At 42.3% G+C, this 25,505-nt stretch overlaps 2 protein-coding genes across 2 annotated transcripts; one reads left to right on the top strand and one right to left on the bottom strand.

The window, feature by feature from the left end:
* The first annotated feature begins 681 nt into the window (after positions 1 to 681).
* Positions 682 to 4,150, top strand: LOC115366749 (serine protease inhibitor Kazal-type 1). Its single transcript, XM_030062338.1, has 4 exons — positions 682 to 749; positions 2,767 to 2,828; positions 3,793 to 3,899; positions 4,002 to 4,150. Exons 1-4 carry the CDS (start codon positions 701 to 703, stop codon positions 4,066 to 4,068), a joined length of 285 nt encoding a protein of 94 aa, XP_029918198.1. The 5' UTR covers positions 682 to 700; the 3' UTR covers positions 4,069 to 4,150.
* Positions 4,144 to 25,505, bottom strand: sil1 (SIL1 nucleotide exchange factor). Its single transcript, XM_030062337.1, has 12 exons — positions 25,489 to 25,505; positions 25,107 to 25,213; positions 22,314 to 22,452; positions 20,508 to 20,613; positions 18,694 to 18,802; positions 18,180 to 18,266; positions 16,076 to 16,171; positions 14,962 to 15,083; positions 8,963 to 9,059; positions 8,699 to 8,863; positions 6,194 to 6,358; positions 4,144 to 5,274 (listed from the first exon to the last, which is right to left on the bottom strand). Exons 2-12 carry the CDS (start codon positions 25,209 to 25,211, stop codon positions 5,077 to 5,079), a joined length of 1,389 nt encoding a protein of 462 aa, XP_029918197.1. The 5' UTR covers positions 25,212 to 25,213; positions 25,489 to 25,505; the 3' UTR covers positions 4,144 to 5,076.

The following is a 25,505-nucleotide window of genomic DNA, read 5'->3' as shown; positions in this document are numbered from 1 at the left end:
ATCCTGAAGGAAGGATTGTTTCCGAAACTCACTTGTCCCCTCCTCAATCACCATGTTAAAGAGCAGGGGCATGGTATGAGGCCATCTGGACTGTGCAATATAGTGGAGTTCATGAGAAGCATGATCTTTTGGCAGAGTGAGATACTACCTTATAGTAGATGTGCAATACCTTTTTTTTTTTTTTCTTTTTTTTTTTTTTACTAATGGTCTTACTTTTACAACAGTGGGTGGACTGTGTCATGTGTCTATGTATGTGCATTTGTTATTTGTCTATTTGTTGAAGTGCAATGACTCTCCTGAGTGCAAGACAAAGTTTCCTGTGGGGACAGTAGTGTATATCAAATCATATCATATCATATTGTATTCATATGATCAGTTATAGAGAAGAACAACACATACTAATATGAAAAGGTTGTAAGTCAGTATTTGGATGGCAGAGCTAGGTTCATATACAGTTGTCTGTAAGTATTTGGACGGTGACACAATATTCATAATTTTGCCCTCGTACACCACCACAATGGATTTCACTGTCCAAATACTTATGGACTTAACTGTAAATAAACAGAGTTATTGAAGCCTTGGCCCTGACCCTGGTGAACTCACCACACCTTTACAGCTCAGCCAATCAGAAGACAGCTGATGTGTGAAACTCACCTGCTGCACAGTCACACGCACACACTGGGCTTGACTCCCAGAAGCCATGAAGCTGCTTGTGCTGCTCTGTTCTGTGCTGCTGCTCTCTCTGTCTGGTGAGTTACTTACTGCTGCTTCATTACTACTAGGAGGAGTAAGAACATTTGACTTTTCTGGATTTGATTGGAGAAGTACTCATGTCACTCATATTTGTACACACACATTTGACGTAAATTCATACCAGACATCTTAGTAGATGCTACCAAACTTGCAAGTTATATGAGAATGGGGTCTTTAACGGCAAATGTGTAAATGAATTTATTTTCTCTCAAAATATATAATTTTCCTTCACATTGATGCCTGGTTGTTGCCTAGTGAATCATTTCTCAGTCTCGGGATTTCCACTAGCAATAAAGTTTTTTTTCCTTAATGAAAATTAATCATGTTTTTTCCCCCCAGGGTATTTCCCCTCTTAATTTTCAGTGTTTTTTTTTTTTTTTTTTTTTTTCATTTTTTCCCCCTTATATAACAATGGCACTTCAAAGCAAGGTTTGTGTTGATGTTTCTGCTATTACTGTAAATTTTGACACTGCAATCTTTAGACTTACATTGTCAAAATGTCCCTCATCAATGTCCTTGATTACTAATAATCAGTACCAATATCAGTATTGGTATTGGCCTTGAAGAATTAATATTGGTAAATCCATAATTTTCACCAGTGGTGGGAAGAGTGCTGGAAATTTCTACTCAAGTAGAAGTATTGTTACTTTGCCTATATATTACTTAAGTAGAAGTACGAATGAAACAAAAAATGAATTCAGTAAAAGTAACAAATAGCTCATTCAAAATGTACTTGGAGTACATGTCATCAAATTACTTTTTAGAAAAATATCTTTGTTAAATGCAATGTTTTCCACAAAATTTTAAAGGAATACAAAGTTCTACATACTCTTAATAGGAAATCTGGAAATTACGCCAGTGCGCTAACAAAGTAAAACCAGATTACTCTTCTTAAGTCTGCTGACCGACCAGTCACTCGAAGGCGCCACAATTTTTCAGTTATGATGGTCAAGTTTCATTAGAGCCAGTCAAATCTGTAAATTTCTCTGTAATAGATATGATTTCAAATGTTGATAAGTACAATACTTAGGAACATTTAAGCAAAAATATACTTAAGTATAAGTGAAATTACTGACTTATACAGAAAACCTCAATTAGTGACATGAGTCAGTGTAATTTACTTGAATGCTTTCACCCAAGGTTTTTGCAAGTGAAGTAGCAGTCTTATTCTATATTTCCTGAGTTTCATTTTTAACACCACATATGAACAGACTGTAGACTGTGAGCTGTAAAAATCACATTTTGTTCCTGTGAAAATGAAGGTGTCTGATGAGATTTGACCAGGATTCCACCTGAAAACCAGTTTCACAGCAGAGATGAAAATGTTTTAAGATAAGAAATACTTGAATAATCCCGAGGAAAATTCAAGTGTCACAACAGTTCCATCCAGCACAAACCACTCTTAACAGGATAAAATAAATAATAAAAGAGGAAGCACCCTCATGCTCACACCATCAGGGCCTATCCAGTCTTTCCAGTTGCATTGGAAAGGGGAGGTGTGAATGGTTGGTGCGTGGACACGGGCTCCAGGGTCAAACATGTTGACAAACCGGTTTAACTTGGTGCTGGCCACGCTGTCCTGTCTCAAATGGCTGCTGCTCTGATTGTAACCGGTGATTCTCCTCGTGCCATTCCACACTTCCCTGGTGTTATTCTGATGTGGCCTGAACTCCATCCTCCAGGTGTCCTTGACCTGAACCTTCCAGTCTGTAGACTCAAAACAGAGTCTCAACCACATCATGTAAACATCTCCTGAATGTCTTGGTATTTTATTTTTCAGAGAAACAAAGAGGGCTTTAAAAAAAAAAAAAAAGCAGCTTCCACAGACAAAAACAATAAGAGGAAGACATGAGAGTGAACAAACCCACTCGACAACATTCCTTACAAGCTCTGTTTTGTAAGAGGGGTGTGGTGAATGGTGAGGGTTGGGCAGGGGGACATTTTGCACATTTAAAAAAAAAAAAAAAAAAAAAAAAAAAAGACTAATGACACATGGTGTATGTGTGTGTTTAGTTCTGTCAGAAGATGACGGGAGTCAAGAGACAGATGAAGTGAGCCAACCTGAGCAAGGAGAGGTGAGACTTGTGACTTTATCTGAGTTGATCTTAATGTTCTCCAATTTTATGGGAAAAATAAATAAAATTAAAATGATCTGAAGTCAAGAAAACAACTTAAAGAGTATATACACTCAGAGCACCTGCACAATCTCATACAATCCAATACAACTGTTCTGCCATAAAGTTTCCTCTCCTGCTGCCTATAATGCTCAGCTTTTCTTGTTGTCACGGTAACAGAGGTGTTCATTCATTCATTTCTATGTTTGGCATTGTGCTCACAGTTAGTGCTGCTGTTGGACTGGACTGCATTTTACTGAGAGCTTTTTACTGACCCCCGCCCCCCATGTATATAAATATGGAGGACAAAAAATTAGAAATACCTCTCAATATAATGTAGTCCAATACAAGATATTTGCAAACTACTAAACATTATAAACTTTGTTAAAAGGTAGAATTTATGGCAGAGCTGCTGATCTGAACTGCATTAGATTGTACAGGTGGACCTAATAAAGTGACCACTAAATGTATACATCCATATCTATATATCTAGATTGAGATATACATATACATACACACATATATATGCAGTATATCTACCTATCTATCTATATAAATCTCTCTCTCTCTGTATTTATATATATATATATATAGAGAGAGAGAGAGAGTAATAGAATTTACAGTAGACAGCTACCTCAGAATCCTGAGAGAATTATCTCATTAATTCAGCAAAACAGCATTTTTTTTTTTTTTTTTTTTAAATTAAGTGAATGCACTACGCCTCCGTACTTCAGTATCTACCAGAGCGTAAGATCAGTTTGGTCTGGATGTTCTTGCTGGGTCGTAGCTAAAGGGACCAGTAGGCCAAGCTTCCAAAAGTTCAGTGTTGTCATTAAAGTAGAAACTAAATTCCATGTTAAAGCTGACTGCTCCCAGCCTCTCAGCTGCAGTGCTCTCTTGTTTCTCTCACTGTGTGTGTCTCCAGTCGGGCTGTGAGCATGCTCCAAAAGTCTGCACCAAGGAGTATGATCCGGTCTGTGGCTCCGATGGAATAACATACAGTACCAAATGTTCTCTCTGCCAGAACAACAGGCATGTGACACACACACACACACACACACACACACACACACACACAGCAAGACATCCAAATGTAATGATCTAAGTCATGATATATACTGTTTTGCACTACAGGGACAAGAAGCTGGATGTGACTGTGGCTCACAGAGGAACTTGTGAACATGAACATTCTTCTAACTGAGCACCACTCTGTCTCACATACATACTTTCATGTGTGTATTAAAAAGACCATATCCACTCACTCATTAAAGCTGAATACTGCAGTTTGTCTGTTGTGTATTTTATGATGATAAATATGTTGTACCACTTTGTGATGCAGTGCAGGTTTCACCACTATAACCAAGATACTCTATGTGGTCAGTTGTTGTTCATAAGGGCGTAGCAGATACTCTTAAACATGCAAAATCACTGGTACAGTCATTTAAAAGGCATTTTTGAGAAACTACATAAAACTCTTTATTCATACAGGGAAGTCCATTTGGAAAAAAAAATGAAAGGACAGAATGGAAAAAAAAAAACATGTTTAGAAATGTCAGAAAACTGAAAAATACTATACACAAACACTACTCACTATTCTCACCGTGACCTACAGTAGCTGTCATTATTATTGCTTCAAAATGTTGGCACTGAGTGAAGCTTTTTGTTGGCAAGTCAAGTTTTTTGTGTCCTTGTGTCAGAGTGATGTGCATCACTTTTTAGGAGAACTTGGATGTTTTTCTCTCTCTGTCACTGGATATTATAGTTCAGAACATTTGGAAGATTAATGGTATCTTGATCTGCATCTTCCACTACACTGAGTGCATTATAAGTACATCAGTTTTAAGCGTGGGCAACCACCACATCAGTCAGTTCTCAAGTAAAATGTTTTATGTTGGACCTATTCTTGAGCTGTGGTGGCTTTGGAAGTTTGGAAAGCCCTGCTTCAGACAACATGTAATGTTGTCAAATTGTCCACCTTTTGGTTGCTGGTTGCACTGCTCCAGACGTGCAATGGTAGCAGTAAGCTGCCGAGTCTCAACTTGACTTCTCTCGACATCATGCCAACACCGTCCATCACCATGCTTCAATTGTTCCATGCCTCCTACAACCTCCTTCCCAGCTGAACCGCTTTCCTCTGCCAGCTAATTTTCACAGACGGACCCAGAGTTGGGTCTCTATATTTTAAGTACTACTGCACCAAGCCTCTAGATCATTTCATTTTGAGTTCCAGTGCAAGAAGAAGATCCAGGATCTCTCCAAAGTAGCTGTCCTCCTCTCCCAGAATCCTTTCTGAGTGGACCAGTTCCTGGTACTGGTCTTTCAGGTAGCCCAGAGAGAGCAGCAGAGCGCTGTCAGAGCGGTACTGTTCCAAACACACTGGAGCCATGGCCAGCAGAGCCCGCAGAGCCTGCGACAGGATGGCAGCAACACTTAGAGCAGCTTCCACTGATACACAGCACACACAGAAGGGCTCAACCAATGAAAGCTTTACAAGGCCGATATGTTTATGATATGTGATATGTTTAGATTGAAGCAATTTTTTAAAAAATGCATTTTTTAGTGCACATTTTCTTGTAAAATTACAAATATTTTGCTCATTTGATCAATTATCTTGGTTTAAAACCTGAGCAGCTTATTTGAATGTGCCATAAATTGTTTTGGTGTCCATCTACTAGCTACAAGAAACACAGGAAAAATGAACATAACAGCATCTTACATTATAGGGTTAGATGTAGCTGCAATGATTAGCACTTTCTTCCGTATGAAATCAAACTGAACACAAATAATGTTTATCAAAGAACAATAATAAAATGAATTCAAAATGTTTAGCAGCTGAGTGGTAGAGCTAACTTGGGTCTTATCTGAAGGCTACATGTAATGTGAGAAGAGTTTAACCCCAAACACAAAACTGTGTGATGCCTGACCTCTAATGGTGAAAAGTAGAGTGCCTGGTCATTGGTGGCTGGTGATGTCACCATCTGTTCCTCCCCAGTGGATCATGACATCACCTGCCACCAAGGACTGCACACCCTACTTTTTAATTCTTTGGCATTTGGGTTTATTTTTTAATAGTGATAGAGATGCAGAAAAGGCAGGGGAGAGAGAGGCAACGACATGCAGCAAAGGGCCTGGGCTGAAATCAAACCTGGGCCGCTGCGGTAAAGACACAGCCTTGATAAGTGGTATGCACTCTAAGGTGAGTCACAAGGTCAGCCCCTGTCCTGACCTACTGTCACCATAAGCTTTCACAGCTTCACACAGGCTTGGGTTTGGGGTTGGGGTTTAGTTAGTTGTAAAAGTTTGCACATTTTTCAAAGAAACTGTACCTTCTCTCTCCAGTCATGCTGAGTAGACTCTAGTAGCTCTGGAACCAGAGAGCACCACCCGCCCTCCACCAGCTCCAGCTCCAGGGACACCTCGGAGTACTGACGCAAACGCTCCTTGTAGGAGGAGTCCAGGAGTGGGTCCTCACCTGCCTGAGAGATTAACTCCTTGTGTGGAGTGGAGAAAACAAGATTGTGTATCAGCTTCATCTGCCTCCTGACTCCACAGCAGGGTGGCAAATGTCACCCATGCACATGTCACCTGCCAGACATGGTGGCAGGGTAAATGAGACAGCCTGTAGCTCTGTGGTGTGAAAAAACCTGCTGAAGCAACAAAAATAATAAAAAACAAACAAACAATGAAAACAAAGTAGATGGAGGAAGGAGGAAAAGAAAAAAACATGAGTCCATGTCTCAGATAAGAGATAAGGGCAGTTACATTCATTAGTCATGGGGACAAAAAAAAAACAAAAACAAAAACAAAAACTACAATTATTAGTTGTATGCCTCCGCAAACCTGACAATTCGCAGTTTACCTTCATGTCTATCCAGAGTCCCAATATTTGTAATGAAGAGTCTGAAGGATCTGTCCCACACACTCATTTAAACAAAGTGGTAGCGAGCAGCTTTCATTTGCTGCAAAACTAGCCTGGCATACAGTACAGGCCAAAAGTTTGGACACACCTCATTCAATGCGTTTTCTTTATTTTCATGACTATTTACATTGTAGATTCTCACTGAAGGAATCAAAACTATGAATGAACACATGTGGAGTTATGTACTTAACAAAAAAAGGTGAAATAACTGAAAACATGTTTTGTATTCTAGTTTCTTCAAAATAGCCACCCTTTGCTCTGATTACTGCTTTGCACACTCTTGGCATTCTCTCCATGAGCTTCAAGAGGTAGTCACCTGAAATGGTTTTCCAACAGTCTTGAAGGAGTTCCCAGAGGTGTTTAGCACTTGTTGGCCCCTTTGCCTTCACTCTGCGGTCCAGCTCACCCCAAACCATCTGGATTGGGTTCAGGTCCGGTGACTGTGGAGGCCAGGTCATCTGCCGCAGCACTCCATCACTCTCCTTCTTGGTCAAATAGCCCTTACACAGCCTGGAGGTGTGTTTGGGCTCATTGTCCTGTTGAAAAATAAATGATGGTCCAACTAAACGCAAACCGGATGGGATGGCATGTCGCTGCAGGATGCTGTGGTAGCCATGCTGGTTCAGCGTGCCTTCAATTTTGAATAAATCCCCAACAGTGTCACCAGCAAAACACCCCCACACCATCACACCTCCTCCTCCATGCTTCACAGTGGGAACCAGGCATGTGGAATCCATCCGTTCACCTTTTCTGCGTCTCACAAAGACACGGCGGTTGGAACCAAAGATCTCAAATTTGGACTCATCAGACCAAAGCACAGATTTCCACTGGTCTAATGTCCATTCCTTGTGTTTCTTGGCCCAAACAAATCTCTTCTGCTTGTTGCCTCTCCTTAGCAGTGGTTTCCTAGCAGCTATTTGACCATGAAGGCCTGACTGGCGCAGTCTCCTCTTAACAGTTGTTCTAGAGATGGGTCGGCTGCTAGAACTCTGTGTGGCATTTATCTGGTCTCTGATCTGAGCTGCTGTTAACTTGCGATTTCTGAGGCTGGTGACTCAGATGAACGTGTCCTCAGAAGCAGAGGTGACTCTTGGTCTTCCTTTCCTGGGTCGGTCTTCATGTGTGCCAGTTTCGTTGTAGTGCTTGATGGTTTTTGCGACTCCACTTGGGGACACATTTAAAGTTTTTGCAATTTTCCGGACTGACTGACCTTCATTTCTTAAAAGTAATCATGGCCACTCGTTTTTCTTTAGTTAGCTGATTGGTTCTTGCCATAATATGAATTTTAACAGTTGTCCAATAGGGCTGTCGGCTGTGTAGTAACCTGACTTCTGCACAACACAACTGATGGTCCCAACCCCATTGATAAAGCAAGAAATTCCACTAATTAACCCTGATAAGGCACACCTGTGAAGTGAAAACCATTTCAGGTGACTACCTCTTGAAGCTCATAGAGAATGCCAAGAGTGTGCAAAGCAGTAATCAGAGCAAAGGGTGGCTATTTTGAAGAAACTAGAATATAAAACATGTTTTCAGTTATTTCACCTTTTTTTGTTAAGTACATAACTCCACATGTGTTCATTCATAGTTTTGATTCCTTCAGTGAGAATCTACAATGTAAATAGTCATGAAAATAAAGAAAACGCATTGAATGAGAAGGTGTGTCCAAACTTTTGGCCTGTACTGTATGTATATATATGTTGTCTAAATGTTATATGTATTAAGCAAGCAAAATGTAAAAATGTTTATGTGGAACCCAGAATGAGTAGCAGTTACCATTACTGCAGTTAATGGGGATCTAAATAGACAAACAAATGACAGGGGAAAGGAATGGAAAACCAGGGATAAATTCATTACTCTTAAGTGTTGCATCTTTTCTATGAGCTTAAAATCAACTTTGATTTAGTTTTACCTTCTCGCTTATCATGTCATAGAGCATGGTGACGATGCGGACACGCAGGAGTCCACCTCCTTCCGCTCGAAACAGCTTTGACAGGACCTGGAGCCCACCATGTGAGACAAAGTGACTCTGGGCGTACGGGAAGTGACGCAGGAGGGACGCCAGTGCAAACAGAACCTGATACACAGACAGAACAACAATTTACAAACTGACAACTGACGTCTAATGTGTGTGTGTGTTTAAACACCTTGAAATGTAGGGCAGATGTGTTAACACCTTTTTCTTGACATTGATGGGTTGTACCGTGGCCAGTATTGTTAAAAGCCTCTGGAGGGCACCACTCTCTGTAGCTTCCACCTGAACCACTGGGTTGCTGCAGGACAGAAGGGAAAAAAGCACAGCTGTTATGCTGGGCTCAGACACGGTGAGGATGTGCAGAAACACAATAGAAGACCACTTTTCTTCACTAGATGAAATCAATAATCTTGGTAATAATCAGTCTCTTCAGGATTTCACAAAGCTGCAATTGCAACAATTAATGTAAATTCAACCAATTCCTGTGAATCCTGCGAAACCTTGCAGTGTTGTCCAATCACAGCAGCACCACCACAAATGTGACTAATCTTTGTCCTTTGTGTGACAGAGGTGTGTGCCTGTTTGTATGACAAACTGTGTGTGTGAGTGAGAGAAAGAAAATAGGCTTGGAACAAAAAGACTCAAATAAAATGTGTGTGAATGTTGTGAAATAATGAGTGGGTCACATAAAATTTATGTTGTTGATAAAGTGCACTGTTAAACTTGTGTTTAACGTTATATTTATATGTATGTTGTGACTGTATTTGAAAACTAAATGAATAAAATCCAACGGTGCAAATTTCCCTTAGACATTGGGGGGACACATTTAGCGGGGGGTCAGGGGGTCCTCCCACTGGAAATTTTGAGCATCTTACAATTAATTTCCTGCATTCTGGTGGATTTTTATGCACCCATTTACCATTTATATGCATCAATTTACTAGGAAAATCTTATTTTTATAAATATCTATTATACATTTTATAAATATCTATCTATCTTTTATAAATATTGGGGGGGACTTGTCCCCCCTGAGCCCCCCTAAATTTGCGCCCATGATAAAATGCCAAATCTGAAAACTTTATTCACAAAACATCATATCAGAACTCACAATCTCAGAGTTGACATTTCAATATGATGAATCAACAACTCCCACACACAACCCAATTTTTTCCCCAAGTGAATGCAATACGCTTCTGTAGATTTCTGTTACCATTTCTTTTAACCCTCGCACTGCCTTGGGGATTTTTGTTTTTTTCTCGTGTTTTCTGGTACATTCCAGAAGCGGGGTCTGTAGGTCGGGGGGCCCGGGGGTAGGGCGGGGGATCGAATGGGACCGTGACCTCTGCCCCGGAGCTGACAGGGAGGCATGGGTGCGCCGCAGAACCCGGAAAACGCACTTGCGAGCGCTCGCGGGTTGAAAAGACCCCTTACCACTGCGCGAGGGTTAAATCATTAATTGATTATGGTGATGTCGTCTGCAAGCATGACCTGTCTAAGAGCTTACATGCACTGGACACTGTTTATCATGGAGCACTTGCACTTATTATGAATTGTACAACTCTAATCCATCATTGTGTATTATATGCCAGGATAGGTTACTAATTTTTATTTATGAAGAAGTTCTTGCTTTCAGTGTACTTAAGTGATTATATTGACAAAAAAGTGTGGGAAGTGATTCCATGAGATTTGAAAACCATTATCTGCTCTCAGTGCCTGCAGCGTGTGCCAAACTTGAAAAAGGGCTTTCAGAAATGCTAGCTCCTCTGACTGGAATCTCCAACAGACAGATCTTATAATCCATGCTCTTGTGCCTCTGTGCTCGTTTAAAGCTACTCTTCAGTATATGGGGGTTTGCCTGTAATGGTGTCATGAACGTCATGATATTTCCCTTGTCTTCTTTATTTTAAAGATTATTTTTTCGGCATTTCTGCTTTATTTGACAGTCACAGTAGAGATAGACAGGAAAGGCAGGGGAGAGAGAGGGGATGACGTGCAGCAAAGGACCTGAGGTCGGATTTAAACTCCGGACACTGCGATTGGGACTAAGCCCTGGTAGATGGTGCATGCTCTTAACTGGTGAGCCGCCAGGGTGCCCCTGTCTTCTTTATTTATACTGATGCAGGCTCCTTTTTATTCAGAGTAATAATGATTGTGACTATATACTTTTTATAACTATTAGTTCTTTCATAATATTTGTTTCGATGTCTCACTATGGGAAGCAAGCCTCGCTGCAACCCTCAGAAGCACTTATCTCATTCCACCAATCCTGATTGGCTGGTGAACCTGTCTGCCTGCATCAGGTGGACTAGTGCCACCTACTATAAATGATGCGTGCAGACAGTATTACGCCATTCAAAAACCTCTTCACCCCCGAAGCGAATCTTGTGTCTAGGTTAGCTAGCTTAACTATCCACTGACAGATCTTACCTAGCTTCTGTCGCCGGTGCTAGCTGACTTTGGACTCTGCTTCTCTGGTCACACCAGATCGGACTCTGTGTTACCTCGCCTTCCAGGGCTTGAATACAATTCTTGACTCCCCACCACAGCTGCTCGAGTCTCGTTGAGCGTTAGCACTCCAGCTGATCTCTTGGCTTCGGTTAGCATACCAGCTAGCCATCTCTGCTCCTGCCTGCACACCGGCTCGCGAGGAATGGAAACCAAGAAAAATCTGCACACCGGGGGTCTGTTTGAGCTGCTTGGGGCTGGAACACGCTAGGCTATCGATGTTCCCAGCTCATTTCCACACTGTGCAGCCTCGACCATGAAGAGTCTCCACAGACGCTTAGCTTGGAAACTAGCCTGAGTGGACTTGACCCCTATCTCCCCACCGGCGACCATGCTGTCAAGCCTGCAGGAGAGACGCAGTCTGGCGGAGGAAATATCGCCACTTAGCGCCAGCTGGGGTACGCAGGCTGACCTAGCCGTGGTCTCTTCTCATGAAGAAGACATCCTACTTCTGGAATAGGGGGACAATGAAGATAACTCATCTGATATCCTCATTTCAGTGGATGAAGAGGAGAGCGAAATCTTCATCACTCCAGGAGCTGCAAAGCCCGGATCCCTCACCGCTCCTGAGGACGGAGATAAGAGGAGCACACTGGCTTCCCCTCTCCCACTGATCTACTTGATGTATGCAAACACGTGGAGGAAAAGCTGGAAATCCCCTGGCCTGCTGTTGTAACAGAGGCGACCGGATCCTGTTACTAAGGAAAAAGGCTGCCCTTGACTAGGAGCACGAACAGGCAACTCCTCCCCTGTCTAATGGAGATGGCAGGTACATTGAAAGTCCAAGCTGTTTGGCTTCCCAGTGTACTTCTCGGGCTCCTCAGACCCCCGACCTCCAGCCACCATTGACCGTGCCAGAGCGAGCCGAGACAGTGCTGCAGAGGGTTTAGCTGTACACATGTACATATTTTCAAAAAAAATGTTGCCCCGCTGTTGCAGCAGGCCAAAGGCTGAGGGCGCAGCCAATAAAAAGCCAAAACAAAAAATTAATGACCAAACTAACCCTAACTCCCTTCCCGCAAATAGCTGTGGCTTCTCCCGAGCAGGGAACATGAGCAATCCTGGTTCTGCTATGTTGCCCAGCGAACACACAGTGTTGTCCAGGGGCCATAGTCAAACCTCACCTCAAGACAACACCGTTGTCGGGGCCTCTTGTGACGAGAAGAGAGCTGCAATGTAGGTACTTCCTGCATCACCCTGGCTTTCACGCATGATTTTACAGGGATACAGATACAGTTCTCTGGCATAATACATTCCCAGGCTCAGGGAGAATCAGATCGTGTTTTACAGGAAGAAATCTGCTGTTAAACAAAAGAGCTATATCTGTCGTCCCTCCCGCACAAAATTAGAGTGTTTTTTACTCCTGGGAATTTTCTTGTCCTGGATCTACAGGCTCTGAACAAATTTCTCAGGGAATACAAATTCAGGATGCTTACACACGCATCCCTCTTACGTCTAGTAAGGCAAAACAATTAGTTCACCTCCACTTACGCATCCCCATTTACCCCCTACACAGAAAGTATCTGAGATTTGCTATCCAGGGGGTGTGTTATGAGTACCACATTCTTCCTTTTGGCCTGTCTCTCAGTCTGAGAGTGTTTGTGTGGTGCACGGAAGCGGCCATCACTCCACTGAGACGACAGGGCATCCGCTCAGTGACATATCTGGACAGACAATACAACTACAGTGGCTTATATCAACCGTCAAGGGGATCTGCACTCCCATCAGTTACACAAGCTGGCACGCAGACTGATCCTCAGGAACAGAGTGTTTCCTCTCCCTGAGAACGATGCACATCCCGGGGGCTTGAACAGAGGTGCAGACCTGCTGTCCAGGGGTGGGCCGATTTATGGGGAATTGACTATATAACCTGAAGTCGTGAAAAAAATTTGGACGTGCTACGGTCGGGTGCATGATTCTCCTTATTGGGCTGCCATGCACTGGTTAGCAGAGTTTTATCAGATACTGCATGCTCAGCCTTGGCAACGACGGCTGCACAGGGACCTGCTGTCGTGGGGGGAGGGATGCTGTTCCACGCACACCCAGAGCACCTGGCACTGGCTTGGCCCGTGAGTGGCTAGATATGACAACTGTGGGAGTCCCACAGGAGGAAAATTCCACTATTCCGAATGCTAGGTTCTCTTACACTTGGTCTCTTTATGACTGTAAACGGAGAGTATTTGAGGAATAGTGTCACAAGGGGTGACACCTTATCAGTGTTTGGTGGGAATGATTTTATCATTCTTGCAGGACCTGATTGACAAATGGAAAGCCTTTTCCATGGTAAAAGTGTATGTGGCAGATATTGCTACCTGCAATGTGGGATTTTGGGATAAAACGGCGAGCCAGCACCCACTGTCATGCTGTTTTATGAAGGGAGTGCGCAGGATTCTGCCGGTCTCCAGACAACTGGTGCCTCCATGGGATTTGTTCTGGAAGGGCTGATGGGCCCTCCTTTTGAAGAACTGGAGGCTTGAAGCAGGCTTGAAACATCTTTGAAGACAATGTTGTTACTTGCTCTGGCCTTGGCAAAACAGGTTAGCGATAACCATGCACTCTTGGTACACCCTTCATGCGCTCAGTTTGCCCCAGGTGATGTACAGATGAAGCCTAACAGCCTAAGGCTGAAGCCTAACCCGGCCTTTGTGCCTAAAGTGGTTGGTTCATGTTCTCCTATTGATCTCCTATTGACCAGTTCATGTTGTGCGCATTTACATGGATAAGACTTGGAGCTTCAGGCTGAGTAGTTTGTTTCTTGGACTAATCCATATAAAGGAAAACCTATCACAAAGCAACGCCTCTCCCACTGGGTGGTGGAGGCCTCTCACAGGTCTGTGGGCGCACTCGACTCGTGGCATGGCTGCATCGTGGATGCATTCAGGCAAGTGTCTGTTCAGGACATTGGTGCTGCAGCGAGCTGGTCCTTGCCTCTCACTTTTGTCCGCTTTTACATGTTGATGTCTCAGCCCCGTGCATGGCACGCACGGTCATGGGAGTCCTAACCGGAGTCTCTCCCTTGTAGTTTTGTGGATGCTAGATGAGCTTGTCTAGAAATACAGGAGCTACCACTTCCCGTAGTGAGACATTGAAACAAATATTATGAAAAAGAACTTAAGGTTATGATCCATAACCCCGGTTCTTTGATTAATATGAGTGAGATGTCTCACCGGACAACCCTTCTTGCTTGGGTGGGTGAGAAGAGGTTGCTTAGCTTGAATGGTGTAACAATGTCACTAGTGGCACTAGTCCACCTGATGCGGGCAGACAGGTTCACCAGCCAATCAGGATTTGCGGAATGAGATAAGTGCTTCTAAGGGTCGCAGTGAGGCTTGCTTCCCATAGTGAGACATTTCACTCATATATACACAGTTCTTTATGTATAGTCACTTATGCTAGTTGTGGAAACATGTTAACTGTTTTGCTGCCGTCTTGGCCAGGACACTCCTGTCAAAGTGATTTTAATCTCAGTGAGACCTTCTTGGTTAAAAAAAGGTTAATGAACAAAAAAAAAACAACAACAAACAACAACAAACTACTTTTCACTTGAAAAGAATGTGCATTGTAAAAATGATTTTTTTGCCAAGGAGTAATGTACCACAGCATAGTTTGAGTGTGTACAGCTATAGCAGTGATGCAGTTTGATAGTGTGCAGATACAGAGTGATGTAGTTAATAGGTTGTTGTTATCCTTCATACCTGGCAAGAGCAGATCCCAGAACAAAAGCAGAGCTTTCTTGTAATCTGGAGTCAGAGCTGTTAAGACCGGCTAGAATGATAGAGAGACCCCCCATGGAGCACAGGGTCCGGGCGTTATCTACCTAACACACACACACACACACACACACACACACACACACACACACACACACACACACACAGTTAGTGGGTTAACTATTACAGTTTGAGACAATGGTCCTCAAAGTAGCTGCAGCTATTTGTCTTTTTTGACTGTATGAACTTAGCAAGGTGTGCCATGCCATGATGTCTGTTTCATGGGTTCTGGAATTGTTTCCAAAGTTCCTTGAACCTAATTTTGGACCTGCTTGGGAGCTGATACTAAAATGTGAGAACTGGGAACCATTAGTCAGCACCGATTTGACAACACTTCCATAACATGCCTGATTAAAGGGCTATGTAACAGCCTGATGTAACGGTTTTGATGTGTTTGACTGTTTGACTCCATTGTAAAGCTTGTGCAGGTAACTTTTTAGAGTGGGGGGACTTTTGTCAAAAACTGAACTCAATCAGCTAAAACAGCACCGACCTGAGATTCAGTACTTCATCCAAGACGCTCCTACCCTCATGCACACTCATGCATCATTTGTACACGGCAGTGGTGCACATTTGTGTGGACAACACATGACTGAACTGAGATTGTGACATTTCCTTGAGGTGATTGGTTATTTGATTTGCCCTGATCAGATTTTAACAAATGAGAATACCGCCCCAGAGGCTGCCTGGAAGATTGGATTTTTTTCAGTGTATTTAGTTTCGATCAGACCCTCTGTGTTTAATGGTTTGACTGGAGTTTTACAGAATTTGGGGGAATACATATAAAAATTTCACAGCATTTGGGAGAGCTGGCCGTTGAGTGCAAAGCCATACTGTGAAACAAATGGAGAAGGAATACAGAAAGACCAAGATATTTTTAGAATGCACTTCATACCCATCATGATTGGTTCTCCATACAGTGGAAACCTAAATAAAGGTGTGCCTTGACCTTCATGGGTTCCCAAAAGTCCCAGTTTACGGAAAGTTCTGGCTGAGCCTTGGCAGTTGAAAAGGATGTGTGTGTGTTCAACTGATGTACCTGATGTACCAGATACTCCAGTTCCAGCAGGATGTTCAGTCTATGTTCTGTGGTGGAGTTGGTGCTATTGAACTGGGTCAGCAGGCGCCTCATGACCTAGACAACACCACAACAATTGATTCAACAGATCCAAAGTCAAAAAAAAAAAAAAAAAACTCTACTGGTCAGGTGAATAAGAAACATCTCTCTCAGCCTCATGGTAATGTCGGTAAAGGTAAATAATAGTGGTGGGTTAGATTCATCGAAATCGCGATTCATTGCAATGCTTTCGTGCATCAATTTGCATCGATTTTTTCACGTCGATTCTTTTCCACCAAGCCCGGAAAAAAAGGGGTACCCGGAACAAAAGGTAACGCGTGCGCCACCCGGACAGTTTAGTAGGTGGGACCATAGCAAACAGAAAGCCGTTGTAAAATCACTGTAACTCACGGCTTCAAGAGGCTTATTGCTTTTATAAAACGGTTACCCTACATATAGCCCATAAAATAAACACACAAGAAAAAAATCTATCATTTATTGGTAATAATGCAACAATAAAATTGAGAACTATTCATTCTTCCACCAAGCAAGATAGAGTGGACAGAATGCACAGAGCGCAGACGGTAAGATAGCTTTTTCATCTAGTGCCATCATCATGTCACATCAGGCTATTTGGGCTTGTTAATGTTGAATTGGATATTTCCATTAATAGTGCAATTGTTAAAATAGTGTTCAATTATGTTTGGACTCCTCTTTGCAGGGACGATGGCGTGCGTTTCGTGACAGGTGTGTTTTAGCGCAAACGTATGCCTAACATCGGTTGTAACCATAACAATAATAATTAAAGTATACTGTTAATTTACCATACATTGGCGCTGTCACACTGTGTCCGCTTTGGGTGGAGATAAAAGGCAGGTGGATCAGGAGGCAGCAGGGAGAGGTAGGCTATTCCTCCAGGGAGGCCACCGGACACAGTGGGTTACCCGGATGCTCATATATGAATCCTCGCAGGCTTTCTATGTTTTTTTTCGGCTGCATCTTTGTGATTTTTTTGTGCATTCGTTGAAAGACACGGTGACATATTTTAGGCCATTTTCGTCGTGGTGAATGCTGAAGGAGTCGGCCTTTAATTTGCGGTTGCCCTCGTTCGCCCTGCGTCCCATATGAAGCTGCACGTCAAACCAGACTTTACAGACAAGCCCCCTCCTGATCCGCCGGCCTTTTATCTCCACCCACGAAACGAACGCCACCGTCAAGTACTTTCGCAACACGATAAATTATAGATTAGAAATAAATAAATAAATAAATTATAGTCAGTGGTGTACTGTAGTGCCTGTGGACCAAATTTTGAGTTACTCTTTGTTATGATGGAACTGGCTTATGCAGTTCTTTCACTGGCCCCTAGATGGGGCTGTGCTCTATGGCCATGTTGGGTTAAATGTTGGGAGCTACTCCCAGATTACATAGTCAAAATATTTTGTGTCTTTGAAAAATAATTCCTAGTCAAATGTTCAAAAAATCTTTCTTTTGAGAGTGACATGAGTTAATTTATGGGCTATTTATTTATTTACAAAGCTAGCCACAGATTAACACAAAATCAGTCTTGCATGGAAAATAGCTGTAAAAATCGCAATAATTGAAGAATCGTGGCACCAATAATCGCATTGAATCGACAATCGCTATAATCGAAAAATCGAAGCTCCCATAATCGAAATCGAATCAAATCGTGAGGTACCTGCGATGGAGCACCCCTAGTAAATAATGGTAAATGGTAACTAGCTGTAGGATACTTTTACAACTTAGCAAGTGTATAACTTACAGCTTACAACTGTGAAAAAAAATTGCATTGCAAATAAAAATAAGGATCATACACAAACTCCTGACTGATTTCAACTCAGCTCTATGAAATAGGGCTAAATCAATGATAGCAAAACATGTCTGGACTATATTCTCACAAATCACACTAAACAATATTTATAACAGACACTGCTTTTTCCAAATTTGTGGTAAACAAGAGACAAAATAAGAGATTACAAAGTCAATTTCCTAGTGTAGGTGGTGCCAATCAATGGGCATTAAGGGAAGTCAAAAGTAGCTGTCCTGTTACATGTTTAGATTACTGTACCTGAGTATCTGTCTCCACCAGCACATCCAGTTGAGCCATGTCTTTCTTTAACTCTTCTAGGGAGCGAAACTGAGATAATACTGAGTCCTACAGAGAGCGTGACATACAACAAGAAGGAAGATAAGGACTGACATTCTCAGTCATCAGGAAAACTTGCAGGCCCACTCTGCAAATGGACCGGATGCATTATGTGTTCAGTGTAGCCAAACTGTAAGCCAGCTGAAAACATTGACCAACTGATGTTAGCTTATAGCGCACTTGCTGTTTTGCTTTGCCATACACGTACATAACAGTATTGTCCACATACGTCTGTATTTTCACTTTGAAAAAACATAAGGATGCCAAATTCATGAACTTGATGAGCTGCTTGATAATTGAGGCCAACTGAGTGCAAAACACAAGTGCAATGACTTTATCTCGGAAGGTGTCACAAACATTAAGAAAAAACAATATTCCAGGTTATTATGATGTAAGTATTATACAAGTAGTATACACACAGGATATGATGCGGTACCTGTTGGTCTGTATCTTTGCTCTCTGGGCTCAAGTCTTCTTTCATCCTTTTCAGGGCCTGTTTTAATTCATCAGCCTTGAAGGAGGGCGGAATCTCCTCTTCCTCCTGCCTACACAAGAGACATCAACATAAGCCGGCTACACACTGTGTGATTTCAGCAATCTTTTAAGTTTAATGCAAACAATGGATCTAGCTTGGCTATGATACCCAAATTTGATGTATGAAGACTGAACGATGATCACACTGCAGGCAAAGACACAATGGAAAGGCAAAGATGGAATAGCTTCCCATACTGAGTGCGCAAAGACGCCGCTCTGGTTATTACTTCTCCACTGTGAAACTCAACATAGTTTGTCACATTATTAAACATAAAGTTTAACTAAGTTTTGTGGGTGGACAAAAAGATTGAACTTTAACCGTGGTGTGTGTGTTTATGTTTGTTAGCCGAGCTTGTTACTCAACCGGGATCTGCAATTCCTCCACTATTTCTTCCATGCTGCGTCCTTCTTGGAGCGGTTATGGTCACAGCTGGAGGACACATGACATGAACAAGGCTTCTGCTGCCACAACTCGACAAGAGTTTCTTCTTTGTTCAAGTCCCAAACTCTTCTTCTTGCTCGTTTCACTTCATCACTGTGTTTGGCACCAGTGTTGTTCAGTGCGTCATTTCATGCTGCTTTCCTATTGGTTGGTTAGTAGCTGTAGATTGTAGGAGCGGTCACACTGTGAGATGGTTATCCCAAATTTCTGACAGTGACAGTCTTTTGTCCCAGGCTATCTTTGGTCTCAAGACCATGACAACTGCCATCTCTGAACCTCTCACAGTGCAGCGTAGGACCACCGTTTTGGAGCCAAGACCAAAGATATCACCATGTTTCTTTGACAATGGTCACGTTTGGTCTGGGACAGCCAAAAATCATACAGTGTATAGAGGGCAATAGACAAATAGGTGAAAGTGGAAGACAAGGCGAAATAGACTCAAAACCAGATAGAGAGGCGGACATGGGGTCACCTAGCCCTGTAGGGCAGCTATCATCAATTCATTTCAGTATTTGGGGTTTCAGTGGAGAATTTTACCGTTGAAAGGTGGTGTAAATGCTGATATTCATATTCATTTCCATGCTGACCAGAAAATTCTAGAGCAAGCACTAAAAACTCGGAATTTTATGGCAAGAAAATTTATTTTGAATATTAATTGTCAATGCTTAAAAATAATGCTATGAAGTGCCACAATACCACATTTTAACATAAATAAACAGACAGAAAATATGGGTTGGCGGACAGCTTCAACTCAACAATATCCATATCATCCACGTGGTGCACACAGTGGTGAAGTATCATCATTAGTTACTCCCCTGGACTGCTATTCCACAATACTGTATTTCTATCTCTCCATTCACTTCCATAAGGCAGCAAAACAGGTCACAATGTAACACTTTTAGCACAAACCCCAACACCAACAAAGTAGTGGATTATGCCAATATGAAAAACAACAAGTCTTAGTACCCATTTTTTGTGTAATTACGCTTATTTGTGAAAGTAATTCGGAAGTGTGATTTGGAACCCATATTTCTGCACTATGGAATATACAGCATTGTAGATTAGCAGGCCAATGAAGCACAGAGCAACATATGATACTATTTCACTATTTCACTATTTTCACTATTTTCACGGTTTTGCTGGTTTTCCATTACAATTGAGTACCACCTCGCCGTCGGTGGAGTCGTCATAGCAAGGCGGCCCCACCACCAAGCACAGAAAAGTCTACAAAAAAGTCTACAAAAAAGCTTTTGGGTGTCATTGCGCTGCCATACCTGTGCTTGTGACTCCAGTATTTAAGCTGCTCCTCTCCCAGTCTCACCTCCCTCTGGCCTGTCTGGAGATTCAGTCTTACATGAGAGCCTGTGGGTACTGCCTGGCCTGTGGGTGCGCGCACACACACACACACACACACACACACACACACGCACACACGCACACACGCACAGATCACGGTGTAAACAGATGTTTTTTTGTAACCAAGCAGGAGAGACAGAGGGCCCTATCTTGTGCCACCCGCTACCTGTTGCCACTACCCGCTACCCGTGAACTGCACATTTAGCAGCTTCCACTATCCCTAAACGGTATCTTCCGCCCACACTACCCGCTATACATTATGCCGACTCCGTTATTTGTGCCTGGACGTGTGCTCGTAGGTGTGTTTTATGCGCTTTCCCTACAATTGCTATCTTGACCACATACTTTAGGGAAAGCGGATAGCGGGTCCTCAGGACCACCCGCTATCCCATTTGGGCTTTTACAAGAGTGCGCCCGGGCGGCTTCAATGCGCGTCCACTTGGACACGTGGACGTGCACATGAGGCTCCACAAAGCTGCACCTCTCCTGTCAGGCAGTGATGGAATTATGTCACCTGGTTGCAGATGATGTAGACACCGCTGCCAGCTGTCCGTATGCCTTGCCCCTTGCTGTTAGGGTTACTGTGGCACTACTTTTCTATGCTAGTGGGTCATTCCAACACCCACTCAGCTCAACTGGAGGCATGACCCAATCTGCCGTAAGCTCGGCTATAACTGCAGTTACTGCCAGCAAAGTCCGACATGCCAGTAGGTACATCACTAGCTCCTCTCTCCATCACGGGTTTCGGTTTGCAGATTTGGGATAATTAATTAATTAATTAACCTTTATTTAACCAGGTAAGTCCCATTGAGATTAAAAATCTCTTTTTCAAGAGAGACCTGGCCAGGACGGTCAGAAAGAGTTAAAATCACAAGAGAAAATCACTACAATAAAAACAATACAACACGACAGTACAATACAACCAAGTCAAAAGAGGAATAAAACAGAGCTTTCTGGGAGACTAATATAAACACTGAGGTGCTAAAAACAACGACATTCAATTGACCTCAATTCACAATCTCTCATTATAGATTTAAAAACATTCATTGACACCAAGTCCTTTAGTTTTAGTTCACTCTGCAACAAATTCCATGTCGAGGGAGCAGAATAACTGAAAGCCCTCTTCCCAATTTCAGTCTGGACATTAGGGACAGAGAGCAGAAAGAATTCCTGTGAACACAGAGAGTACAGTCCGGTGTTTTTCTGTGAAATGAGATCACATAGATAGGGCGGAAGCAGCTCAAGAATAGCCTTATAAATAAAAATGCACCAATGTGTGAACCTATGGGTTGCCAGAGCTGGCCAACCTACCCGTGGGTATAATTCACAGTGGTGAGTAAGAGCTTTACAGTTTGTAATGAAGCTCAAGGATGCATGGTACACTGTCTCAAACATATGAAGACACTGACCAGAGGCATACATATATAAAACATCACCATAATCCAACACAGGTAAAAAGGTGGCAGCAACAAGATGCAGCCTGCCCTTAAAGGCAATGGCACCTGGCACACTGATTGGTTTAACTGGCATAACGCCCAAACCACGCTTATGCATAGTATAGCGGGTAGCGCAGGTGTTTTTACGGATAACAGCAGGTGTGCAAGATAGCAACTTTTGCGGGGGAACGCCTCTTACGCAATGCTAAATCCCCAAATAATGGGTTTAGGGACTCTGGCACAAGATAGGGCCCCTAAAGTCAGTTCCAGTACACCACAGAATATTACCTGGTTTAAGTGTCTGCCATTGATCAGTAGGTTGGACCACCTCCAAGTTTTTTTCTTCTTGTTCCTCATCATCCACCACGGCCTCCCCGTCACCACCTCCTCCTTCAGTATTCTCCACCACGGTGAGGGCAGAGTGAGACTGCACAGAGGCATACAGCTGCAGTGCAAATATCCTTTGTTCTGATGTTTATACACTAGGGCTGGGACAATAAGCTTATCTCCCGATTCTGTGCTATCATGATACTTGGGTTCTGACTCTTAAATATTGTGATTCTACAAGTATTGCGATTCGATATTATGATTTATTGGGATTTTGTTTTGTGAATTCTCCTCTAGTTTGTGATTGTCAAGTTTCATGAAGCTGTGATTATCCTAGAGGTCACTATAGATCATTTTATACAGTGACATCAACACTGCAAAAACGCAAAATCTTACCAAGATTATTTGTCTTATTTCAAGTCAAAAATGTCTTATTTCTAGTCAAAATATCTCATTACACTTAAAATAACACATGATCACCTCAGAGGTAAATTGTTTTTAGACAATTTTCACTTGTTTCAAGTGAAAATTCACTTGAAACAAGTGAAAATTTGCTTGTTTCATAGGGCAAAATTTGCCAGTGGAAAAAGTGAAAATTCACTTGAACCACACCATTTCATGTCTGCAAAGGGGAGACCTCTGGGTGCTTAGAGAACCGATTTTCATCCAGATATTTTAACGTCAAGGGGCCCCACAGAAAATGGCCAGGCCAGTTTTTTCCCTCGCCAAAATTTAACTGAACTTAGGAGCGTTATTTACCACCCTTGCCGACAACCTAGCATGACATACTTGGATTCAGTAATAATAATAATAATAATAATAATAATAATAATAATAATAAACAATTTTAAAAAACAGTAAAAAAAAAACAAACAAAAAAACGTGATACTTAAGTGAATCGATTTTCCCCCCAAACCTATCATACACACGCACATGATACATCACTACATCTGGTGGGTATCACTGAGGAACTGCAGATGTTATTGGATCTTTAAAGATATTGAAAACAGGACAAATATAGTTTTAAAGTGTCATTCTAGCAAAAGTATTGCCAGTGTGCACTCAGTAGTGGTACCTGCATTTTAGTTTTGTAAAGTGACACTTGTTAAGTGATATTAAACCTTCTTTGAGTGGATAAAAGCATTTTTTTTTTTTTTTTTAAGAATGTTAGCTAGGAATGTTAAACAGACCACCTCAGTGGCAGGAGGCTAACGGTTAGCATTTGGAGCATCCAGCCAGTATCCAGCACTCAGTAACAATGAGAGCAAGATAGCACCACTACTTGCACCTTTACATTTACAGCACAGGGGAGAGGGAAATAAAATTAAATTTTTTAAAATGGATGGACTCCCCCTTTAAGCCATATACACATGTACATAGAAGTCGCCCAAGCGCTGGGACAGACTCCAGCAACCGATTTGGAAAATTAATGAATGAATTAACTGGAATAACTCACTCTGAGGGGAAAAATTGCTCCAAAAACATTAAGTTATTTTACATACTAAATTTCTTTACATTTTGGTTGATGTTCAGTTACAGATTTATTTCTTCATTATTTTGAGTTTGATGTTTAGTGATCTAGATTTATTTATATAATTATTCAGGTTTTATTTAGGTCTATCTATCAATCACTGGAGTTTTAACTATAATAACACCACCGTGACAGAACCCCTACATAGCTTCTAAATTTTTGTTCGTACCCGGTTCGAGCCGACGGGTCCCGAGCCCGTCACACTCTACGTGGGACAGCTATTCTGAATTAATTAATGGGCAGGCTGGCAGCTTGCACACTCACGTTCTTCCTACTATTTCTTTCTTTATTATTCCGTACGTTTTTGGGCCCGTAACTCCTCCTGCAGCTTTCGTTTTAGGCCCACACAATGAATTGGAAAAATGTGCGGCCCGATTGGGAGAGGTTTGCTATTACTCTGTATTCTGTATACGCTAGTATTCTGACTCACGGAATTCTCGAAATTCCAATTTTACGGAAAATTTTCAAAGTGCTCCGACTTTCCGCAATTCCAGTTTGAAGTCGGAATTTCGGACGCAATACACACTAATGAATGGGGGAATGTTCGGAGTGCCAGAGTGAGTGACATCACGGTTAGAGTGCAGCAGCTCTGAACAATCGTCTGAAAATTTGGTCTTTTACTTGCTCCCCTGGCCACAATTTTCACTCCACATGCATAAATTCGGGTAAAGTAGTAGGGAAACTAGTTTTGCTTTGCTTTGCTGAAAAATGTAAATACAAAAGCAAAGTAGCTTCAACTTTTTAAACGGTGACACTTAACGAGGCAGGAGTGCCAGCTCTCTCCCCCATAGACTCCCATTATATCTAGAACCCACAAGCTGGGGAGAGAAGGAGAAACACACTTTTTTTTTTTTTTTTTTTTTTTAAACTCGCTCTAGGGAAAGAATTTTTGGGAGTTGAAAAATAATTTTTTGCACAGTTTGAAAGCCCAAAGCCTTACCTTTCTCATGCTACATCGGACTTACTGTCATTGAGGAAAAAGCATTTGTTTGACCACTACTTTCTGGAGATTCTCTCCCAAGCACCACTGTCACTCTTCCTGCTTACCCACGCAGTTTCCCCAGAAACTGCACTTTTCTAGTTAAAACCTAAATTCCAACTTAATATTAATACAAAACATATTTTCATAATTATCAACAAGGAGCACACCTACAGTTGTGGAAAGCGGTGTGAAAGCAAACCACAGGAAAACCCTATGCTAGCTAAATGCCAGCATAACTCACCTGGTAGCCAAGGATAGTCGCTAGTTGGCAGAAATGTAGCAACAAGAGAAGCACGGTCACCCGGCTGGAGCTAGCTCGCCTGCTTGCACCAGATATCACCACCATGACTGAAACACATCAGTAAGCCTATTAGAATCTTCGAACTCTACACTCAGGTCGACCAGCTCATTTATTAATATAACAATAGGTGCCGAGACATTTTTGAGATCGACGTTAATCCTAAGCGTATTTATAAATGCTTGACATGCTGCTGCATTATTTTAAGGTACTGAGTGACAAGACGTGGCTCACACAGCGTCAACATCCTGACATACAGCCAATGGCAGTCAAGAGAGTGGACTTGGCTGCCTGGCTACGTTTTGATTGGCTACACGGGACTCACACGTGATGCTGCCGCTG

The sequence above is a fragment of the Myripristis murdjan genome, chromosome 10, assembly GCF_902150065.1.
Source record: "Myripristis murdjan chromosome 10, fMyrMur1.1, whole genome shotgun sequence".
Taxonomy (NCBI): domain Eukaryota; kingdom Metazoa; phylum Chordata; class Actinopteri; order Holocentriformes; family Holocentridae; genus Myripristis; species Myripristis murdjan.
The sequence above is the reverse complement of the archived record's forward strand: the minus strand, read 5'-3'. Positions and strand labels throughout refer to the sequence as shown.

Coding starts and splice junctions, on each gene's coding strand:
- LOC115366749 (XM_030062338.1), top strand. CDS start 701: ATGAAGCTGCTTGTGCTGCTCTGTTCTGTGCTGCTGCTCTCTCTGTCT. Junction 750..2,766: donor GCTGCTGCTCTCTCTGTCTG/GTGAGTTACTTA, acceptor GTGTGTGTTTAG/TTCTGTCAGAAGATGACGGG. Junction 2,829..3,792: donor GCCAACCTGAGCAAGGAGAG/GTGAGACTTGTG, acceptor GTGTGTCTCCAG/TCGGGCTGTGAGCATGCTCC.
- sil1 (XM_030062337.1), bottom strand. CDS start 25,211: ATGGTGGTGATATCTGGTGCAAGCAGGCGAGCTAGCTCCAGCCGGGTG. Junction 18,267..18,693: donor GCAAAGATACAGACCAACAG/GTACCGCATCAT, acceptor CGCTCTCTGTAG/GACTCAGTATTATCTCAGTT. Junction 16,172..18,179: donor TGGTGGAGACAGATACTCAG/GTACAGTAATCT, acceptor GGTGTTGTCTAG/GTCATGAGGCGCCTGCTGAC.